Source organism: Trichosurus vulpecula, chromosome 2, assembly GCF_011100635.1.
Source record: "Trichosurus vulpecula isolate mTriVul1 chromosome 2, mTriVul1.pri, whole genome shotgun sequence".
In the NCBI taxonomy this organism is placed as follows: Eukaryota; Metazoa; Chordata; class Mammalia; order Diprotodontia; family Phalangeridae; genus Trichosurus; species Trichosurus vulpecula.
In genome coordinates this window covers 326,221,384-326,239,655 of record NC_050574.1, presented here as the reverse complement: position 1 = coordinate 326,239,655, position 18,272 = coordinate 326,221,384, and the positions used below count along the sequence as shown (strand labels likewise).

Sequence of the window (18,272 nt, the reverse complement as noted above, 5' to 3'; positions counted from 1 at the left end):
ATGGAGCCTTCTCTAACTCCCTCTTTATCTATGGAGTGTTCTCTAATCTCCCTCTTTATCTATGGAGCCTTCTCTAACCTCCTCTTTATGGAGTCTTCTCTAACTCCCTCTTTATCTATGGAGCCTTCTCTAACTCCCTCTTTATCTATGGAGCCTTCTCTAACTCCCTCTTTATCTATGGAGCCTTCTCTAACCCCCTTTTTATCTATGGAGCCTTCTCTAACTCCCTCTTTATCTATGGAGCCTTCTCTAACCTCCTCTTTATCTATGGAGCCTTCTCTAACCTCCTCTTTATCTATGGAGCCTTCTCTAACTCCCTCTTTATCTATGGAGCCTTCTCTAACTCCCTCTTTATCTATGGAGTCTTCTCTAACCTCCTCTTTATCTATGGAACCTTCTCTAACCTCCTCTTTATCTATGGAGCCTTCTCTAACTCCCTCTTTATCTATGGAGCCTTCTCTAACCTCCTCTTTATCTATGGAACCTTCTCTAACCTCCTCTTTATCTATGGAGCCTTCTCTAACTCCCTCTTTATCTATGGAGCCTTCTCTAACCCCCTCTTTATCTATGGAACCTTCTCTAACCTCCTCTTTATCTATGGAGCCTTCTCTAACTCCTTCTTTATCTATGGAGTCTTCTCTAACTCCCTCTTTATCTATGGAGTCTTCTCTAACCCCCTTTTTATCTATGGAGCCTTCTCTAACTCCCTCTTTATCTATGGAGTCTTCTCTAACACCCTCTTTATCTATGGAACCTTCTCTAACCTCCTCTTTATGTATGGAGCCTTCTCTAACTCCCTCTTTATCTATGGAGCCTTCTCTAACTCCCTCTTTATCTATGGAGTGTTCTCTAATCTCCCTCTTTATCTATGGAGCCTTCTCTAACCTCCTCTTTATGGAGTCTTCTCTAAGCCCCTCTTTATCTATGGAGCCTTCTCTAACCCCCTCTTTATCTATGGAGTCTTCTCTAACACCCTCTTTATCTATGGAGTCTTCTCTAACCCCCTCTTTATGTATGGAACCTTCTCTAACCTCCTCTTTATCTATGGAGCCTTCTCTAACTCCCTCTTTATCTATGGAGCCTTCTCTAACTCCCTCTTTATCTATGGAGCCTTCTCTAACTCCCTCTTTATCTATGGAGCCTTCTCTAACCTCCTCTTTATCTATGGAGCCTTCTCTAACTCCCTCTTTATCTATGGAGCCTTCTCTAACCCCCTCTTTATTTGTGAACATGTATTAAGTCCATCCTCTTCAGATTATAAGCTCCCTGAGGGCAAGAACCATGTTTTATATCATCTTTGTATCCCCAGTGCCTTGCACATAGCAGGAATTTAATAATTTCTGACTTGAATTGAATCTCCATTTTTACATGAAGATATAATGTGTATGTTAGTCTTAGAAAAGATCCATTTATGAGTGCAACTATAATTTTGTACTGCTTGTCATCCAGTATTTACTGAGCAGAGTAATGTCCAAGCACCTGAGTGAGACAATAAAGCCCACAGACAGTGCCTGTTCTTATGGAGCTTTTGCTTTCATAATGCTGGGGTCATTGCCACTGTGATGTTAAGAAGTTAAAATCGTTGCTAGGCAGGTCTAAGCATCAAAAAATTAGTGGTTTTGATAAAGAAAGAGATAAATAGAGGGACCGATGTCGTTTAGTTTTGTGTTTTAATCGCCATGCTGGTAAGGGAGAGCGACAATTGGAGACACCTTTTATAGGCATGTTGGTTGACAATAAGATTTTAGAATTGAAATCTTGCCATTAATTCTGAATCATCTCAGAAGAGAAGAGAATTGAAATTCAGCTTCAGCATCTTTAAAACCAAGCTATCTATTGTGGTTAGTGGGCATTATTATTAAAGCGAGGTATGACTCTGCCACTCTCCCACTCATGAAGATGTATTGGCTGGCTATAAATTATTTGTAATATAAAGAAGATTTTAAAAAATCCTAACTCCAGAGCTGAAAGAACTTTGCAAGCCACCTAATCCAACCCCACATTTTATGGACAAGGAAACTGAGGTAGGGAGAGGTTTTGTAACTGGTCTAATGACACACAGGTACTAAGTGGGGATGGAGCCCAGGTTTTCTGACTCCAGATCAGTCATTCTTTCTGCTGTACCATGCTGATGACCTTACAAACTTTTCTGTTTGACATTTCACAACTTGGCTCCAGCTTATCTTTTTGGAATAATTTCACATTATTCTCTCTTTTTTGCTTCAATATTTCAGTCAAACTGCCCTACCTGCTGCCTCCTGTATACATCCTTCCACATTCCCAATTTGAACCTTGGAACAGGTTTTTCCCCCATTCTTGGAATGTCCTTCTTTCTCACTTCTACCCCTTGGGATCCCTCCCTCTCTTCAGGGTCGAGCTCAAGTGCCCCATCCTGAGATGAGGCCTTTCCTAATCCCCCCCCCCCATGGTTAATTCTTCTCTGTGTTGCTTTATTTAGCCCGAATATGTTTTGTATTTACTTATCTCTGTACATGTTGCCCTCCTCTACAAGAGTATAAGCTCCTCGAGGGTAGAAGTGGTTTCATTTTTGTCTTTGAATCTTCAATACCCAGGGTAGTGCTTAGCTACAGAGCAGATGCTTATTGAATTTAAATGATGATGATGATGACGACGACGACGACGATGATGATGATGACAGGCAGCACCAGCACCAGCACCATCACCTCCTCCCCCCACCTTGACCGCGGCCGCACAGCATCGTGGATAGAGGTCTGCCTTTGGTCATAGGAACACCTAGATTCAAGTCCCACTTCTGACACATACTGGCTGTGGAACCACGGGCACCTCTCAAAGATAGATCTTAACCATTTTTGGGTCATAGACTCCTCTGAGGGTCTGGTGGAGCCTGTGGACCCTTCCTCAGAGTAATGTTTTTAACAGTTGAAGGAAATGCTAAATTTCAGTTACAGGTTTGTGAAAATAAAGATGTAGGTTTTTTTTCCATTCAAATTCATGAACCTCCCTGAAATCTATGCATAGCCCTCTCAGGGGTGTGTGGATCCCAGGTTAAGAGCCCCTGTTTTAAGACTATAAGTTATAGAGAAGATATTTACTTGCAGTGTTAAAGATGATTTTCTTTCTAGGAGCTTGTCATACCAATGAAATCTGAGGATCTCCCCTATTTCCCCTCCAGAAGAAAATTTTGTTTCAACTCTTTGTGACCTTATTTGGGGTTTTCTTGGCAAAGATGCTGGAGTGATTTGCCATTTCCTTCTGCAGTTCATTTTCTAGATGAGGAAGCTGAGGCAAACAGGGTGAAGTGACTTGCCATGGGCAAACAGCTAGTAAGTATCCAAGGCTGGATTTGAACTCAGGTCTTCTTGACTCCAGATCCAGTGCTCTATCCACTGTGCCACCTAACTGCTCCACAGAAGAAAATAGCCTCCTACAAAAGTTGTACTTGGGATGGTGGTGTTCCTGAACAAACTCTGTGGGGGTCACAGAAAGCTGGAAAGGTTTTAGATGTGTATATTGCCCATTGGCAATAGACTTGATATTGGTCTGGGTTCAGTTCGGAGAAATTTATCCCCACAGGGCTGGCTACTGGGAAATCTTTTTTCCCCATTGGCAGCTTATGGTGATAGTCTCCTAAAGGTCTGCAAGAGGTATGCTTGGTACAAGTGGAAGGAAGGACCCCAGTGATGAAATCCTAGCTCCTCAGTACTGTGGCTGTTTATAGTATTAGCCATGTAAACAGCTTTAGGTTCATGGAATAATGGGACCAGAATCTGATCTGTGGTAACAAGAACTCCCAGGAAGCACATAGAACTTGGCCTATTAGTAGTAAACATCATGGATTTATGGAAAGTTGTGTTGGAAAATCTCTGTAGCTCATAGAGCTAGAGAAACATTAAGAGGTGACGGGAATGCTGTGAAAACAGAATCAAAACGACAGGAGACTGGAGGGAATTAAGCGAGGCTCTGGACGGGGAACGAGACAGAATCAATTATGACTGTGGGCAAAGAGGCAAAATGGAAGGAATTAAAACCTGACAGCTGAGAATATGAACAAATTTGGCCCGGCAGTTGAAGACAAAAGAACTAACAGAAAACACATTTATTATTTGAAAAGGAAGATGATGGAATGAAAGATGTTGCTGCAATATCTGAATTCTCCATTGAAGCGCTTCATTAAGTCAGCCTTTAATGAGAAAATGCAGGTAGGACCATTAAGAAGTAATGATGGCCTTGTAAATACAGCTCTTGCTAAAAGGCTACTTTGGCAAGGGAGCCGAGATAAATCAGCTGATCAGGATTATGTATGTATCTCAGGTTAGTAAGGGATTAGCTAATGAATTTGCCAAACCTCTGGCAGTTGCTTTAAAGGAAAAAAGAATGCAGAAGGTGATGCATAAATAGGGGGAGAAAAGGACAGGTGGTATTGAGCCATAAAACAAAGCAGGGAGCCTGGGAACTATGTGCTGACCTTAAGACAAGCAAGGATAATGTTTATAATCCTCTAGGGCTGAGGTGATGGAAAGACAGCTAGATTTCCTGGAGTCAGTTGGACCTGCGTTCAAATTCCATCTACCTGTGTGATTTTGACCCGCATCTATCTGGACCTCAGCTTTCTCATCCGTCAAAGGTTTGGATTAGATGGTCTGTGAGGTCTGTCCGTTCCAGCTCTGAATCTATGATCCCTAATGGTAACTACTGAGCCAAAAAAAAATTAATTTTAAAGGATGAAAAATAATAGAATATTTTTATGATCACATAAGGCAATATTTGTAAAAAGCACTTAGTATGGTGATTGGCACACAGCAGGTGCTATATAAAATATTTCTTCCTCTTTCCCTTCATCTGATGGCAATTTACTGATAAAAATGGCTCCACTGTCAAGCTTTTGGTCCAGGAAATCAATCAATGAATCAACCAACAGGTATTTATTAAGCACTCACTCTCATCAGGCACTGTGTGCTAGGCACTGGATAAAAGTACAATGAATGAAACCACCCCTTAAGTTTATACTCCAATGGGGAAGACAAGAAGTACATATAAAACAAATATCATATAAATATAAAGTTAATAAACACAAATATGTACAGAGTAGTTAAATGAAAGGACACCAGCAGTTGCTGGAATTAGAATAAGGTATGAAGCAGAAAATGGTGCCTGAGCTGCATCTTAAAGGAAAAGAGAAACTCTGAGGAAGAAGCTGGGATGGGGTGTGTTCCCGGCACGGGGGTGCTGTGGGGAGTGCCTAGTACAAAGCCATGGGGTTCCCTGGACAAGGGACAGGGCGAAGGCCGGTTTGGTTGGATCACAGAGAGCAAGGGGGGAACAATACACAGGGAGGCTAGAAAGATGAATTGGGGCTGGTCGAGTGGGGCTTTAAAAGTTAAACCAAGGGGTTTATATTTGATCCTAGAGGCAATAGGAAGCTGCTGCAGTTGATCAAATAGAGGTAAGAAAGTAAATATCTCCATTCCTTCAGGATAATTAACTACTTTTTGAGCAGGAAAGAATTATTGAGCAAAATGTAGCCAAATGCCCAATTAAGAATATGCAAGGTAATTAGGAGCCAAGTTGGCTAAGAAAGTCACATAAAGAATGTTTGGAGCTCAAATTGGAATCTTCCAAAATGTGGAAATTAGCTTGGAGAAGGGAAAATTTGGGGGTGGGGAGCTGGAATATTGCCATCCATAGTCTTCAGTTATCTGAGGGGCTGTCACATGGATGTCAGATCAGACACGTTTTGTGTGGTTCTGCAGAACAAAATGGGAAGAAAAATGCCTGTTGTGGAGAAGGGGATTTTAGCTGGACATAGGGAGGAACTTTTGAGCCACTAAAACTGTTAAAGAATGGAATGATCTCCTTTGGGAAGTAGCAAGTGCCCCATCTTTGGGGTGGGAGGTGGAGCTGAATTCAAATGGAGGCTGAATAAACCACTCTTGATGTCATTGCTAAGGTGGGAGTGTCTCAAGACCTCTGAGGTCCCTTCCAAAAATTTTATATTGAGGTTTTCATTCATGAATTTTAAGAAATCATGTAAGATTTTATACACACCCATACATATCTGCACACACATGTATGCATGTATGTTTGTACGTGTGTATATTGTATACACATATCTATCTATCTATCTATCTATCTATCTATCTATCTATCTATCTATCTATCTATGTCTGAAATTCTAAAGTCCTCCCACCAAGGTTCATTCTAGAATCCTAAAAGACACCCAGAAGCATTCCTTCAATACACATGGCAAAAAGGTTTGGGGAGATAAAATTAGGAAGTTTAAAGCACCCCTGCTCCAAAGTTCATACTCCCAGAACTTTAAAAGATACACAGAAGTATTTTTTAAATACATACAGCAAAAAGGCCAAGACAAAAATGCCCTTTTTATTAGCTGGTGAGGGGTAATCAACAGCCGATGAAAGTATAGGCAGAGAAGCATTTAATCTCCTTCAGTTTTTATGCAATCTTACAGAAAAGGTCAATAGCAACTAAATAGCCAGAACATATACTATCTAGAATAGGAAGGTAGAAAGTCAATATTAGATAAGGAAGGTTATCTTCTAAGACTGTTTATTAAAGCTCAGTGTTTTCAAATAAGCAAGCTCCAATGAAAAGCCACAAAAGTCGCAGTACACTACAGGTACAAGGCATGTAACACAGACTGGGGAGACCTCAGGACAGATCGGCACATACCATTTGATCAAACAAGCTGATGTGGCATCAAGAGGATGAATAGGAGGAGTACACTATAATATTCAAAAATCACTCATGTAATAAGTGGCTAATACACGTTAGGCCCTTCTACGTGCTGTGGAAGACATGAGGCAAGTGTGAGACACTGCTCTTGAGACTCTAGACCTGGGGTGGGGAGGAACTAAGGCTGATACACCTAGTCAAATGCTAACACAAGACAGTGAGTTGTTGTGGTTCAGTCGTTTCTGACTCTCTGTGACCCCATCTGGGTTTCTGTTTTTTTTTTAGCAGAGACACTGGAGTGGTTTGCCATGTCTTTCTTCAGCTCATATCATCTTATTATCTTTCATATTATCATATTGTCTTAAAGTGTGGGTTTCGACCCCATATGGGGTCGTGAAAAATCTGGCAGCAGTAGAAGGTTTCCGAAAGCGCAATGACCAAAAATTAATTAAAATTCAAACATGTAACGAATCCAAGGTGTTTTTCCAGCGCTTGCCTGTGTCGCATTGGGCAACTTCACTGTAGCCTTGGTTTTGAACACAAAGCCTGCACACTTTGCACTACTCATGCCCTCAGACCATGCAATGCTGACCAACACTGTAGAAACTTGAAAAGGGGTCTCTCGACCCCCTTTTTAATGGCTCAAAAATGACATAGGCTTTCCATCCACTGAGCCTTCCTTGTTTGTACCCCAGGCAAAGATGCAGACAGCTCTTTCCTAGGCCTTTTAAAATGGAACCAAGGAGGCTTTGAAGAGAGCTCTGCTCCTAATTATTCACCTTTCCCCACTGCCGAAGGATAAGGAAACTGAGGCAAACAGGGTTAAGTGACTTGCCCAGGGTCACACAGATAGTAAGTGTTTGAGGCCAGATTTTAATGAGAAGATGAATTGTCCTGACTTCAGGCCTGGTACTCTATCCACTGCACCATCTAGCCACTCCACGACAGTAACATATAAGTGGCAAATAAGTGGAAAAGGAATTAAATTTCATGTAATTTCACAGGCAAGAGAGATCAGTGTGGTCTGGAGAGCTTTCGTATGGAAGGCTTCACAGAGGAGATAGGACTAGAGCCAGACCTTGAATTATGAGTAGGAATTATATAGGCAATAAAGGAGGGAAGAGGGACAATAACGTGAACGATGGCAAGGAGGAGTCAGGAACATACTGGGTATGTCTGGGACACATTGAGTAGATCCAGAATTGGTGGTTCGTAATGAAATTTTAAAGGCATGTTGATATAGAAAGGGCAGCTAGGTGATGCAGTGGATAGTGCCAGGCCTGGAGGCAGGAACACTCTTCTTCCTGAGTTAGATTCTGGCCTCAAACACTTACTAGCTGTGTGACCCTGGGCAAGTTTGCCTTAGTTTCCTCACCTGCAAAATGAGCCGGAGAAGTATAAGAAACAGGGGGGAGCAGTTTTATTTCCACAGAGTTGCAAGTGTTCCTCTTCCTCCTCCTCCCTTGCCCGGCTTTAGCAGAAACCAGGCCTCTGGTTGGTCAGGTGAAAGGTTAGATGCATGCTTAAATGAGCCATTTGAGGAGGGCATGACGTAGGCGGTCAGGGGTTTGCATCTGGCCAATGAAGAGCCTGGTGGGAGATTCGAGGTGGGGGGAGGGGTCAATAAAAAGACTGGCATCCCTCTGAGTCCTCTGTACTTTCTCCTGTACTCTGTTCAGGGGATGTGCCCATTTATTCAGGAGGAGTAAATGTAAACTATAATTAAAATGTTCCTGGTTTCCCAACGAATATTGTTTATTCCTAAACAATGTAAGTATGTTTCTAACAAGAAGGAAATAGCAAATCACCCCAGTGTCTTTGCCAAGAAAAACCCAAAGAGTCACAAAGAGTCAAACACGACTGAAATGACTCAACAACATGATATAGAAAGGCTTTTGGGGGGTGGCTGGGAGGGACTTAGAAGTTCAACCTTTGCATCTTACAGTTGAGGCAAACGAGGTCTTGTGAGGGGCACTGACCCCCCGAAGGTTGCAGCAATAGAAACGGTGGCAATAGTCAGGGCCCACAGTTTTACTTAAGAAATCACGGGATAGAAGGAAAATTATTTAGATCACATTGGCTAGAAATGGTTTTCCTTCAAATCCATCTTATAAACAAAGTGCCAAATTTACCACACTAAGCATGGATTCTTGTTCACATTAACCAGCCCAAATCAACATCATGGGGGTGAGGTGTATGACATAGGCTTTCCATCCACTGAGCCTTCCTTGTTTGTACCCCAGGCAGAGATGCAGAGAGCTCTTTCCTGGGCCTTTTAAAATGGAACCAAAGAGGCTTTGAAGAGAGCTCGGTTCCTAATTATTCACCTTTCCCCACTGCCAAAGCTTTCCAGGTAGGAGACCTTTTGTTTCCTCAGGAGGGCCACTGGGCCAGAACAGAGGACAGCTTTTCACACTAGGCCCTGGCTGTCTGCAGATACCGGCTCTCTCGTTCCCAGACCTGCCATTCTTTTAACCTTCAGCTCCATAGAGGCCCAGAGAAGGAGGGGAAAAAAAAGCCTTTTATAACCAAATTATCTCTGTGTATTCATCTGCCATTATGTTAATGCAATGTGAAGCTCAGCAGATGGCACAAAGTAAATTATGCTGGTGGAAAAAAAAGAGAGGGAGTGGGAGAAAGAGAGAGAAATTGACCTTTTCAGGACTCGCTCAGATTCCAATGCCGAGTTTGCAAACTAAAGTTTCAAGCCTGGCACCAAGGCAGACAGTGATTTACAAGAGGCAGCTGAGGATAGGGTTAGTAGCCTTCAGAGTCCTCTCTTGGGGCCTGGGTTTTGCTCCGCTTTTCACTCACCTGCACATTTTCTCAAAGAGCTCGGCGTACCCATCACAGTTGCTCTTCAGGCTCTGCAGAATGTCAGTGGGCTTGTAGGACCGACGGTCCTTCTCCTGGGCAGCCACGATATCATACTCTGGAGGGACAAAGGTGGAGAAGAAAGCATAAGAGGTTGGAAGGCAGGCTCGTCTCCAAAGAGAAAAATGACAGAACAGAAGGACACTGTTTCCATTAGGATGGCTCCGATCATCTGGTAATCACTGGGTCTTGAACCTGTGATTTCACTGAAATAAGGAACTCCCAACGAAGGGGTTTCCTCTTCCAATGTAAACTGTCATCTGCTATGCAACTTAGAGGGATACTTGGGGCATTGAGAGCTGTGAGTGAAATTCCCAGGGTCACACAGCTCGTGCTCTCTATCCATAACATCTCTTCCCAATCATCATCACCATGGATAGCACTGGCTCATAAATAGCTTTGCATTGAAAAAAGTTGAAAGTGGGCCCTATGAAAATGAGGCACCGGACCTGAAACATATTTCCTAAACTCCTTTCTGTTTCCATTTGGATTGGTTTCCACGGGAACCTGGATCTGGGAGGCCACTCTACTGTGATTAGCACATTCACCAGAATGGAGGCAGATGTAAAAGAGGTAAAGGCAATTTGGGACAGTCTTTTTATGAGTACTTTCAGTAGAAGTTTGGAGGGGGAAGGAGGTTAAAATAGAATTTAGAGACTGTAGGTTTCAGTTACACCTGCTCGCTCTCCCAAACCTCCCAAGCATGGCTAGGTGGCACCACTGATATAGCTCCAGGCTTGAAGTCAGGAAGACCTGAGTTCAAATATGACCTCAGATACTTACTAGCTGCGTGACCCTGGGCAAGTCACTTAACTCAGTTTCCTCCTCTGTAAAATGAGCTAGAGAAGGAAATGGCAAACAAAAAGAAAACCCCAAGTGGGGGCATGGAGAGTTGGACACAACTGAAATGATTGAACAATGAGAATAATCAGGAAATCAGATCCTATGGACACTGTCATCAAGAGGCCAGGCCTACTGTGGATGGTAAAGTCTATAAAGAGACTCACGTGCCTGTTAGACTGAAACAAAGGGGAGGGAGGCTGGATGGGTGGCATTTCTTTGGCTCCTGGGGCCTGTGCCCACTGTCTTCAGCTGAGGGCTTCTGAGTGCATGTCAGAGGAAGGAAAAATAGACTCACAGGGAATGCAAATCAAGCTATGAAAGCTTAAGCCTGGGGACCAAAGCGTTGCTGCTCCGTCATTAACCGCCAGCCCGAGAGATTGATTCCTACCATTCTACGCTCGCTGCCATGAGGGCAGTTGAACAGTGGAACGCTCATAATTTCCAAACGGAGGGAGAAATCTGCCCCTGAATGGAATATCTCAGTGATCAGGGGCTCATTGGAACATAGTTCAGTGTGCCAGGAAATGCTTTTATTGGATGAATGGCTTATAGCACTGGTGCTGTGCCAAGAGCAGAGGTCCTGGTGATCTGTTTTTAAAAGTGACACTCTCATCACGAGGGCAAAGTCTATCCTCCAGGAGACACTACAATTAACTGATGTGTGGAAGGAACCACTGGGACGGAGGTCTACTATGACGAGTGTGAGATATACACACACACACACACACACACACACACACACACACATATATGTATATTATATATATATGAATGAGTATAACTTTATACGCATGTATGTTTGAATGACTATACATATTATGTGCATCTACATGTATGTATATGCATGTGTATGTGTGCATGGATACATACATACACACATTATGTATATGAAGGTACTGTAGATGAGGGCCTACGTGTACATGAGCGTGCATATTTGCGTGCACGTGGTCGTGTGTGTACGTGTGAGGGTTTAAGAAGCTATCTGGCTGTGAATGTAGGCATGTGTATGAGTGCAAATGCATGTGTATTAGTGTGTACACTTGTATACATATATATGAGAGCATACTGCATCTGTGTGTTTGAATGTATATGATTATATATCACTGGTATATAAGCATTTGTTCATATGCATACACACACACATATATAGAGAGAGATTTAGTCTTGGAGGCAGAAAGACTGGGGTTTAAGTCCTGCTTTTGAAACATAATGGAAAAGAGGGGAAAAGCACTTTCTATGTGCCAGGCACTTTACAAATATGACCTCATTTGATCCTCATAAAAACTCAGGGAGGTAAGTACTGTTATCCCCATTTTACAGTTGGTGTAACTGAGACAGCCTGAGGGCAAGTGACTTACTTCCCCAGAGTCACACAGCTACTAGTAAGTGTCTAAGGCTGAATTTGAACACAGGTCTACCTAACTCCAGGTCTGGTGCTCTAACCATTAGGCAATCTAGCTGCCTGTGTCACCCTGGACAAGTCCAGCTCTTTAAGACTCTAAGGTGAAGAGGAGGTCCTGACATATATTGGTAAAGGATATTTACTCACTTGGGAGTTTCCTATGCCAAACAAATCTCAGGTCCGGTCTCTATCTCTACATACGTATATCAGTTGTTTTCAGTCATGTCCAACTCTTTGAGACCCCATTTGGGGTTTTCTTTTCAGTATCTTTATACTGAAGCAGATTGCAATTTCCTCCTCCAGCTCACTTTAAAGATGAGGAAACTGAGGCAAACAGGGTTATGTGACTTGTTCAGGGTCACAAAGCTAGTAAGTGTGTGAAGTCAGATGCGTGCATAGCTGTGCATTTTCATTGGAGGAAGGATGGCAAGAGCAGCAGCACCTAACTATAGTGCTTACTATATGCCAGGTACTGTTGTTAATGCTTTACAATTGTTATCTCATTGGATCCTTACAACAACCCTGAGAGATAGGTGCTATTACTATAATCTCCATTTTTTTTGGGGGGGGGCAGAGGAAGGCATTTTATTACGCTCCTCGAGAGAGCGGGTGTAGTGCTCAGGGGAACACTCACACACAGCAGCTCCATTTTACAGATAAGAAAACTAACCCAAACAGGGCTTAAGCGACTTGCCCAGGGTCACACAATAGAATGGAATGAGGGCTGGGCCTGAAGTAAGGAAAACTGGGAATCCCACCTCTGACAACAACACAAGCTCATCTGTAAAATGAGGACTCTCCATGCCTCCCTCATGGGTTTTTGTGAGGCTCAAATGAAATAATGGTTTTAAAGTATGCTTTGCAAATGACAAAATGCAAAGTGAACAACAGCTATTTTACTATCATTTATGAGTGAATACATATATCAGTGTCTGTGTGTAAAAATAAGCACACACACACACACATATAAAAAAACCATTCACAGATCTAGTCCCTATCTCTATATGTATATATGACTAGCTATATGTCAGATAGACAGACAGACAGATAGATAGATAGATTATGAGAAAGAGAGAGGAGGGAGGGCAAGAGGGAGGAGGGAAGGATGGAGAGAGACAGAGGGAGGGAGAGAAAGAGGGGGGGGGAGAGAGAGAGAGAGAGAGAGAGAGAGAGAGAGAGAGAGAGAGAGAGAGAGAATTTCTGCATATGAGAAAGGAGGTCATGCTTCCTGATGTGATATGTCTAGCCCTAGAGTTTTTAGCCCTGGATGTCAACTAGCTGGCTCCTGTTGGGTTAGACTGGCGGTCAGATGATAAACATTTATTAAGCACCTACTATGTGCCAGGCATTGTGCTAAGTGATAAGGAAACTAAGAAAGACACAAACCAGATCATGTTCTTGACGAGCTCACAGCCTAATGGCAGAGCAGGGGAATGGGGGAGGATAGTAGGAATTTGTGGAAGCAGATGGTACTTTGGGTTAGAACCTTGCGCCTGCACCAGGGGAGCAGTCCCCTTCTATTTAGCATCATTTGGATCAGCCTGCTAATCCAAATAATACCATTTGGCATCATTTAAATCCTTAAACTCTGGTTTAAGTAACAAGTCCAGCGAAGGTGTTCCGTGCTGTTCGTGTTATTGTATGAGTCACAACACTGCTCTGAGCCGGTCATGCTGTGTCTCAGAGGAGTTGTGCAGAACCTGGATAGAGCGCAGCAAATGAGTTTGGATCTTGCTTTGGAAACGCATTAGCTTGGTGACCTTGGGTAAGTCTCTAAGCCTCCATTTTCCCATCAATAAAAAGGGGATAATACTAGCATCTTCCTCATGGGGTGTATATTTATGTCTATATCTACATAGATAGATAGATACAGATACAGATTTGTGCATTACAAACCCTAAAGTGCTATATAAATATTTACTGTTATTATTAATTTAGTTATCTGTAGTGTTGTATATCTTTGCAACACCCCTAAATCATCCCTACAAATGAGGCAACACACAATGGTAACGGCACTGGAATAGGAGGCTTCCCCTCACCTTGGCCCAGTCCCCTCGCTTCTCTGAACCTCAGTTACTTCATCTATTCAATTGGGGAGGCCAAGGAATCTGCCAATTACCTTGCAGGGGTATTGTGAAGATCATTCAAGATAACGAAAGGAAGGAAATAAGCATTTATTAAGCACCTACTATGTGCCAGGTACTGCGCTGAACACTTATGAATATTATCTCATTGGATACTCACAAACTTGGGAAATAAGTGCTATGATTATCTTGATTTTACAATTGAGGCAGACAGTGGGAGACTAAGTGACTTGCCCAGGGTCACATAGCTGGTATGTGGCTGATGTAGAATTTGAACTCAGGGCTGACTCCAGGCCCAGCACTCTTTCCACTGTGCTACCTAGCTGCCTCTAATAATGCATGAGAGTTCACTTTGTAAACAGCATAGTGAAATAGAAATATAAGCTACGATTATGATTTTGTTGTCCTTACAAAGGATGTAAGAGCAGATATAGGTGGAGAAAGAACCTCAGGTGGATTGTGGTTGTGGTTGTTGTTTGCCCTTCACTCTCGAAGAGAACCATGACATCAGGAAGGTGATGTCTTGACTTGCAAGTAAATTCAATTTAAGTGAGGCAGGGCTGTGCAAGGTCACCAGCCTCACTTTCTCCTCTGGAACCATTTGGGTCCAGTGGCCAGATATAGATCGGGACAACTGGAAATGGCCCAGCTCAGGTCCATCAGCTCTGGAGTCAGATCCTTTGAATCTTGTCTCTGTTATTCAGTGATACCTATTCTTCCTGCCTTCATTTACAAATAAAACAAATTTGGTAAGCATGGCCTCAAATGCCTTTATCTAAGTCACTGATAGAAATGTAAACAAACACCAAGGACAGATTCCCATGGCATTTTACTGGAGACCTCTCTCCAAGTTGACATGTAGCCACTGATGACTATTCTGGGGATGTATGTGTGTGTGTGTGTGTGTGTGTATGTGTGTGTGTGTTTGTATGTATGTATACACACATATATGCTTGTGTATGTATGCACACACACATATATTTTAGCTACCTGACAGAGGTTATTGTAAGGAAAACATTGAGTTCTATTATGGGTTAAGTAGGCCTTTGTAGGCTGGCCTGGAACCCAATTCCCTTCTCAGATTAATAAAACCTCTGCTAGAAGCCATGATCATTTTCTATAATGGAGACTCTAGGTTTGGAAGGACATTTATCCTTCTTGTTAGAAAGAACATATGTCATGACCATGATTGGAGGTAGCTATTTAAAAGAAAGCTCTAATCTGCCACAAAAAAACCATTGTTTTTATGGGAAAATCATACCAAACGACTGGCTTATAAAGTAGACTTTCATTGTCTGTTAGCAATAGGTGTCATAGAAGAATAACACATCTGGGGGAAGGACCCAGAGATGACTTGTAGAAAACTTACTTATAATAGGCATAGAGAAAGAGAATTTAAACCATCTCCATCTAGTGCTGGTGTGCCAATATTTTCAGTAGTTTTTAGTCATATTCAACTCTTCATGACCCCATTGGGATTTTCTCCTAAAGATACTGGAGGGGTTTGTCATTTCCTTCTCTAGCTCATTTTACAGATGAAGAAACTAAGGCAAGTTGGGTTAAGTGACTTGCCCAAGATCACACAGTTAGTAAGTGTCTGAGACCAGATTTAAACTCAGAAAGACAGGTTTTTTGACTTCAGACCCAGCATTCTATCCACTGTGCCACCTAGCTACCCCATGTTAGACTAGCTCCACTTTCAGGACATTCACAATGAGGTATGTGAGGAATCAGGGAAGTTCTCTGAGAAGCTTGCAGTGGTTTGGCTGAGGCCTTCTACATTTTCCTTCCCATCTGCTTTGGTGGTGGTATTGTGTGTGGTCTTGGCTGCTGTATTTCAAGAAAGGAAGTCAAAGGCTTATGTGATGGACTTGTGTTCCCTGGGCATCTAGGTAGGGCCTGTGGTTGGGTCCTGTGATGCTCTGGAGGTGGAACAGAGTTCATATACAAGAGGGTCTGAGTGGTAATGACATGACCTGAAGCTTCACAGATCAAATTTTCCATGATTTCTCAATCCTTCATCACTAGGGAAGATTGCCCATTGGTGGGCATTGCCCAAAGGGTGGGCACTACCCCTTGGTGATGGGGTCTACTTTTAATCTCTTCCATAAAACCTTTACAAAAGGTGTCAACAAGGAACAGAATGGACCGATTTGAGACTTAGCTCCTTTAATTTTTTTCTGCTCTCTTTTGAAGAGAGGTAATGAGCTATGGGTCTGTATCAGTAATTAAGGTGGGACTTTCTTTACAGCTTTCTCTTTTAGCACTTATTCAATCAAGTGCCCTTGATGAGTCTGGCCTTTGTTTCTTTGATTAGATCGGGAGTCTTTGATGACTTGCTTGCCTCGAGGGAAAACCTAGTTTACATGAGTTTGAATGTTTGTGATGCCAGAAGCTTTTAGACCATGTGGGTTTGAGTCGCGAGTTTGACCCTGAACAGGATATATAAACTCAGAGGTTGGCATTTTTCCTTGGGGCTCTCACTCCCTGGAAGAGTGGCATGTGACTCTGTGCAAGCCATTGTAACTGCCCCCCCCCCCCGGCTTTGCTAACCCAGATGTTGGTTTGTATTTGATCTGTTTATAATGTATGTTTGTAATTTGTTTGTATTTGCTCTGAAGTTCAGGGTGCTGACTTTTCCTCCTGAACTAAGTCAATGATTTTTGTATGTGTGATTAAAGTGGGATTGTTAATCCCTTAAAGTTACTTTCCTTAGTAAAGCAGATCAAAGAACTTGTGTTAGCAGCCTTCTGTGTGCTGCTTGTTGTTGGTTTTACACAGCCACAGTAGCTGCTAGCAAGATTGTTGCTACGGGGTCCTACAGAGGATTGGAGACTGCAAGGTGGCTAGGTGGATGAGAAGGTTGGACTGGAAGTTAGGAAGACCAGCGTTCAGCTCTCTCTTCAAATGCTTACTAGCTCTGTGGCTCTGGGTAAGTCCTCTGACCTCCCTCAGTTTCCATTTCCTCATCTGCAAAACGGGTGAAATGATAGCGCCCACCTCGCAGGGTTATGAGGATCAAGGGAAACAATGTGTATAGAGCTTTGCAAACCTTAAGGGGCTTTATAATGCTAGGAATTTGTAATTATTTTACTGTTATTTACTATGTACTACAATTTACTACTATTATTGCCAGAGTCGATTGTATGTTTCTGTTGCATGACCTACCTATGTGATGGCATATCCATACCCAAATGGCTCTGACCTTCTCCAGGTCCGTATGAGCCTCCTGGAGCAAGTCTTTCACCAGTTCTTCCAAACCAGACTTGACTTTCACCTGTTTGGAAGGGAACACGGTGTGTCAGAAACAGGACAATTGTGGAATAAGATGAGCTATCATTTCTCTGTCTTGTTTAGCTTGGAAAAGATCAGATGATGACCGAGGTATGGAGGATTAAGGGGGCCAGTGTGATAGCTAATTGTGACTCATGGCAAGAACTGAGTTGGCCAGCACTGAAAGGACCCGAAACCCCTCTGGTGCAGCCTCTCCTTTTGACCTTGGTTCATGGTCTCCCTTTTCTTTTACTCATCATTCTTCCAGCCACCAGAGTTTTTGAGGTATCCGAAATGCTACACCTCTTGCTCTCTCTGCACAATTTTGTGCAATCAAAACAAAGTTGTTTTGTTATTACGGGCGATGTGTAAAGTTGGGATTGGGACAGCAATGAATCAAGGATGGGCCAAGAGGTTCCAGGACCGGAAGAATAGCTCAATAGGATAAGTCTAATAGACAACACAGTCCTAGACAGACTAGGGGCAGGTCTAAGGGGGTCAGCTAACAATGGTTGTAGCAAAAAGGTCTATTCAAGCGAGGGCCATCACCTGGAGGTGGTGAGAGTGGTCAAAAAGAACAACAGAACTAAGAAGAGTGAAGGTGATGAAGTAACGCATCCTGGCTCTGAGGCTAGCTGCTCTCTGTGTGTTCTGGGATGGGGCCCACCGGAGTTCATTTTATCCAGAAAAGATACATAGGAATGGAGGGGCAGAGATGCTGGCAACAGTAGGCATTTCCCCTAGTCTTTATGTCAATGTGGATGCAAGCCACCGTTAAAGGCATTTTGCATGAGGTTGGTAAATTTTCGATATTCTGGAGGGGCTCGGTGAAGCTTGACTTTGGTTAGTACTCTAACCCATACCCTGAGGGGGTCTTTCTATCTGAGAATCAGAGGCAAGCACAGCTCATGTTAGATCTCTTACCTTGGAGGCATATGCATCCAATTTTTCAAACTGCCTTAGGTCCAACGGCATGGATTTCAGGCTAGACCGATCCCATGGGTAGGCTGGAAAACATCAGGAGAACTTTCTCAGTCATGCAAGTAACTCTTAGAAGTGTGCTCATTCTAGGAACAGTCATATCTAGTGAGCTAAGGCCAGACAAATGGAGAAATGGGGGA

General features: G+C 42.9%; 1 protein-coding gene across 1 annotated transcript in view; it reads right to left on the bottom strand.

The window, feature by feature from the left end:
• The window catches only part of KY (kyphoscoliosis peptidase), a 105,611-nt gene that overhangs the window by 39,160 nt on the left and 48,179 nt on the right, over positions 1-18,272 (bottom strand). The window contains exons 6-8 of the mRNA XM_036746396.1: positions 18,076-18,158; positions 17,047-17,155; positions 9,490-9,607 (exon numbers count right to left, since the gene is read on the bottom strand). Coding sequence (XP_036602291.1) covers positions 9,490-9,607; positions 17,047-17,155; positions 18,076-18,158 — 310 coding nt within the window. The remainder of the gene's footprint in view (positions 1-9,489; positions 9,608-17,046; positions 17,156-18,075; positions 18,159-18,272) is intronic.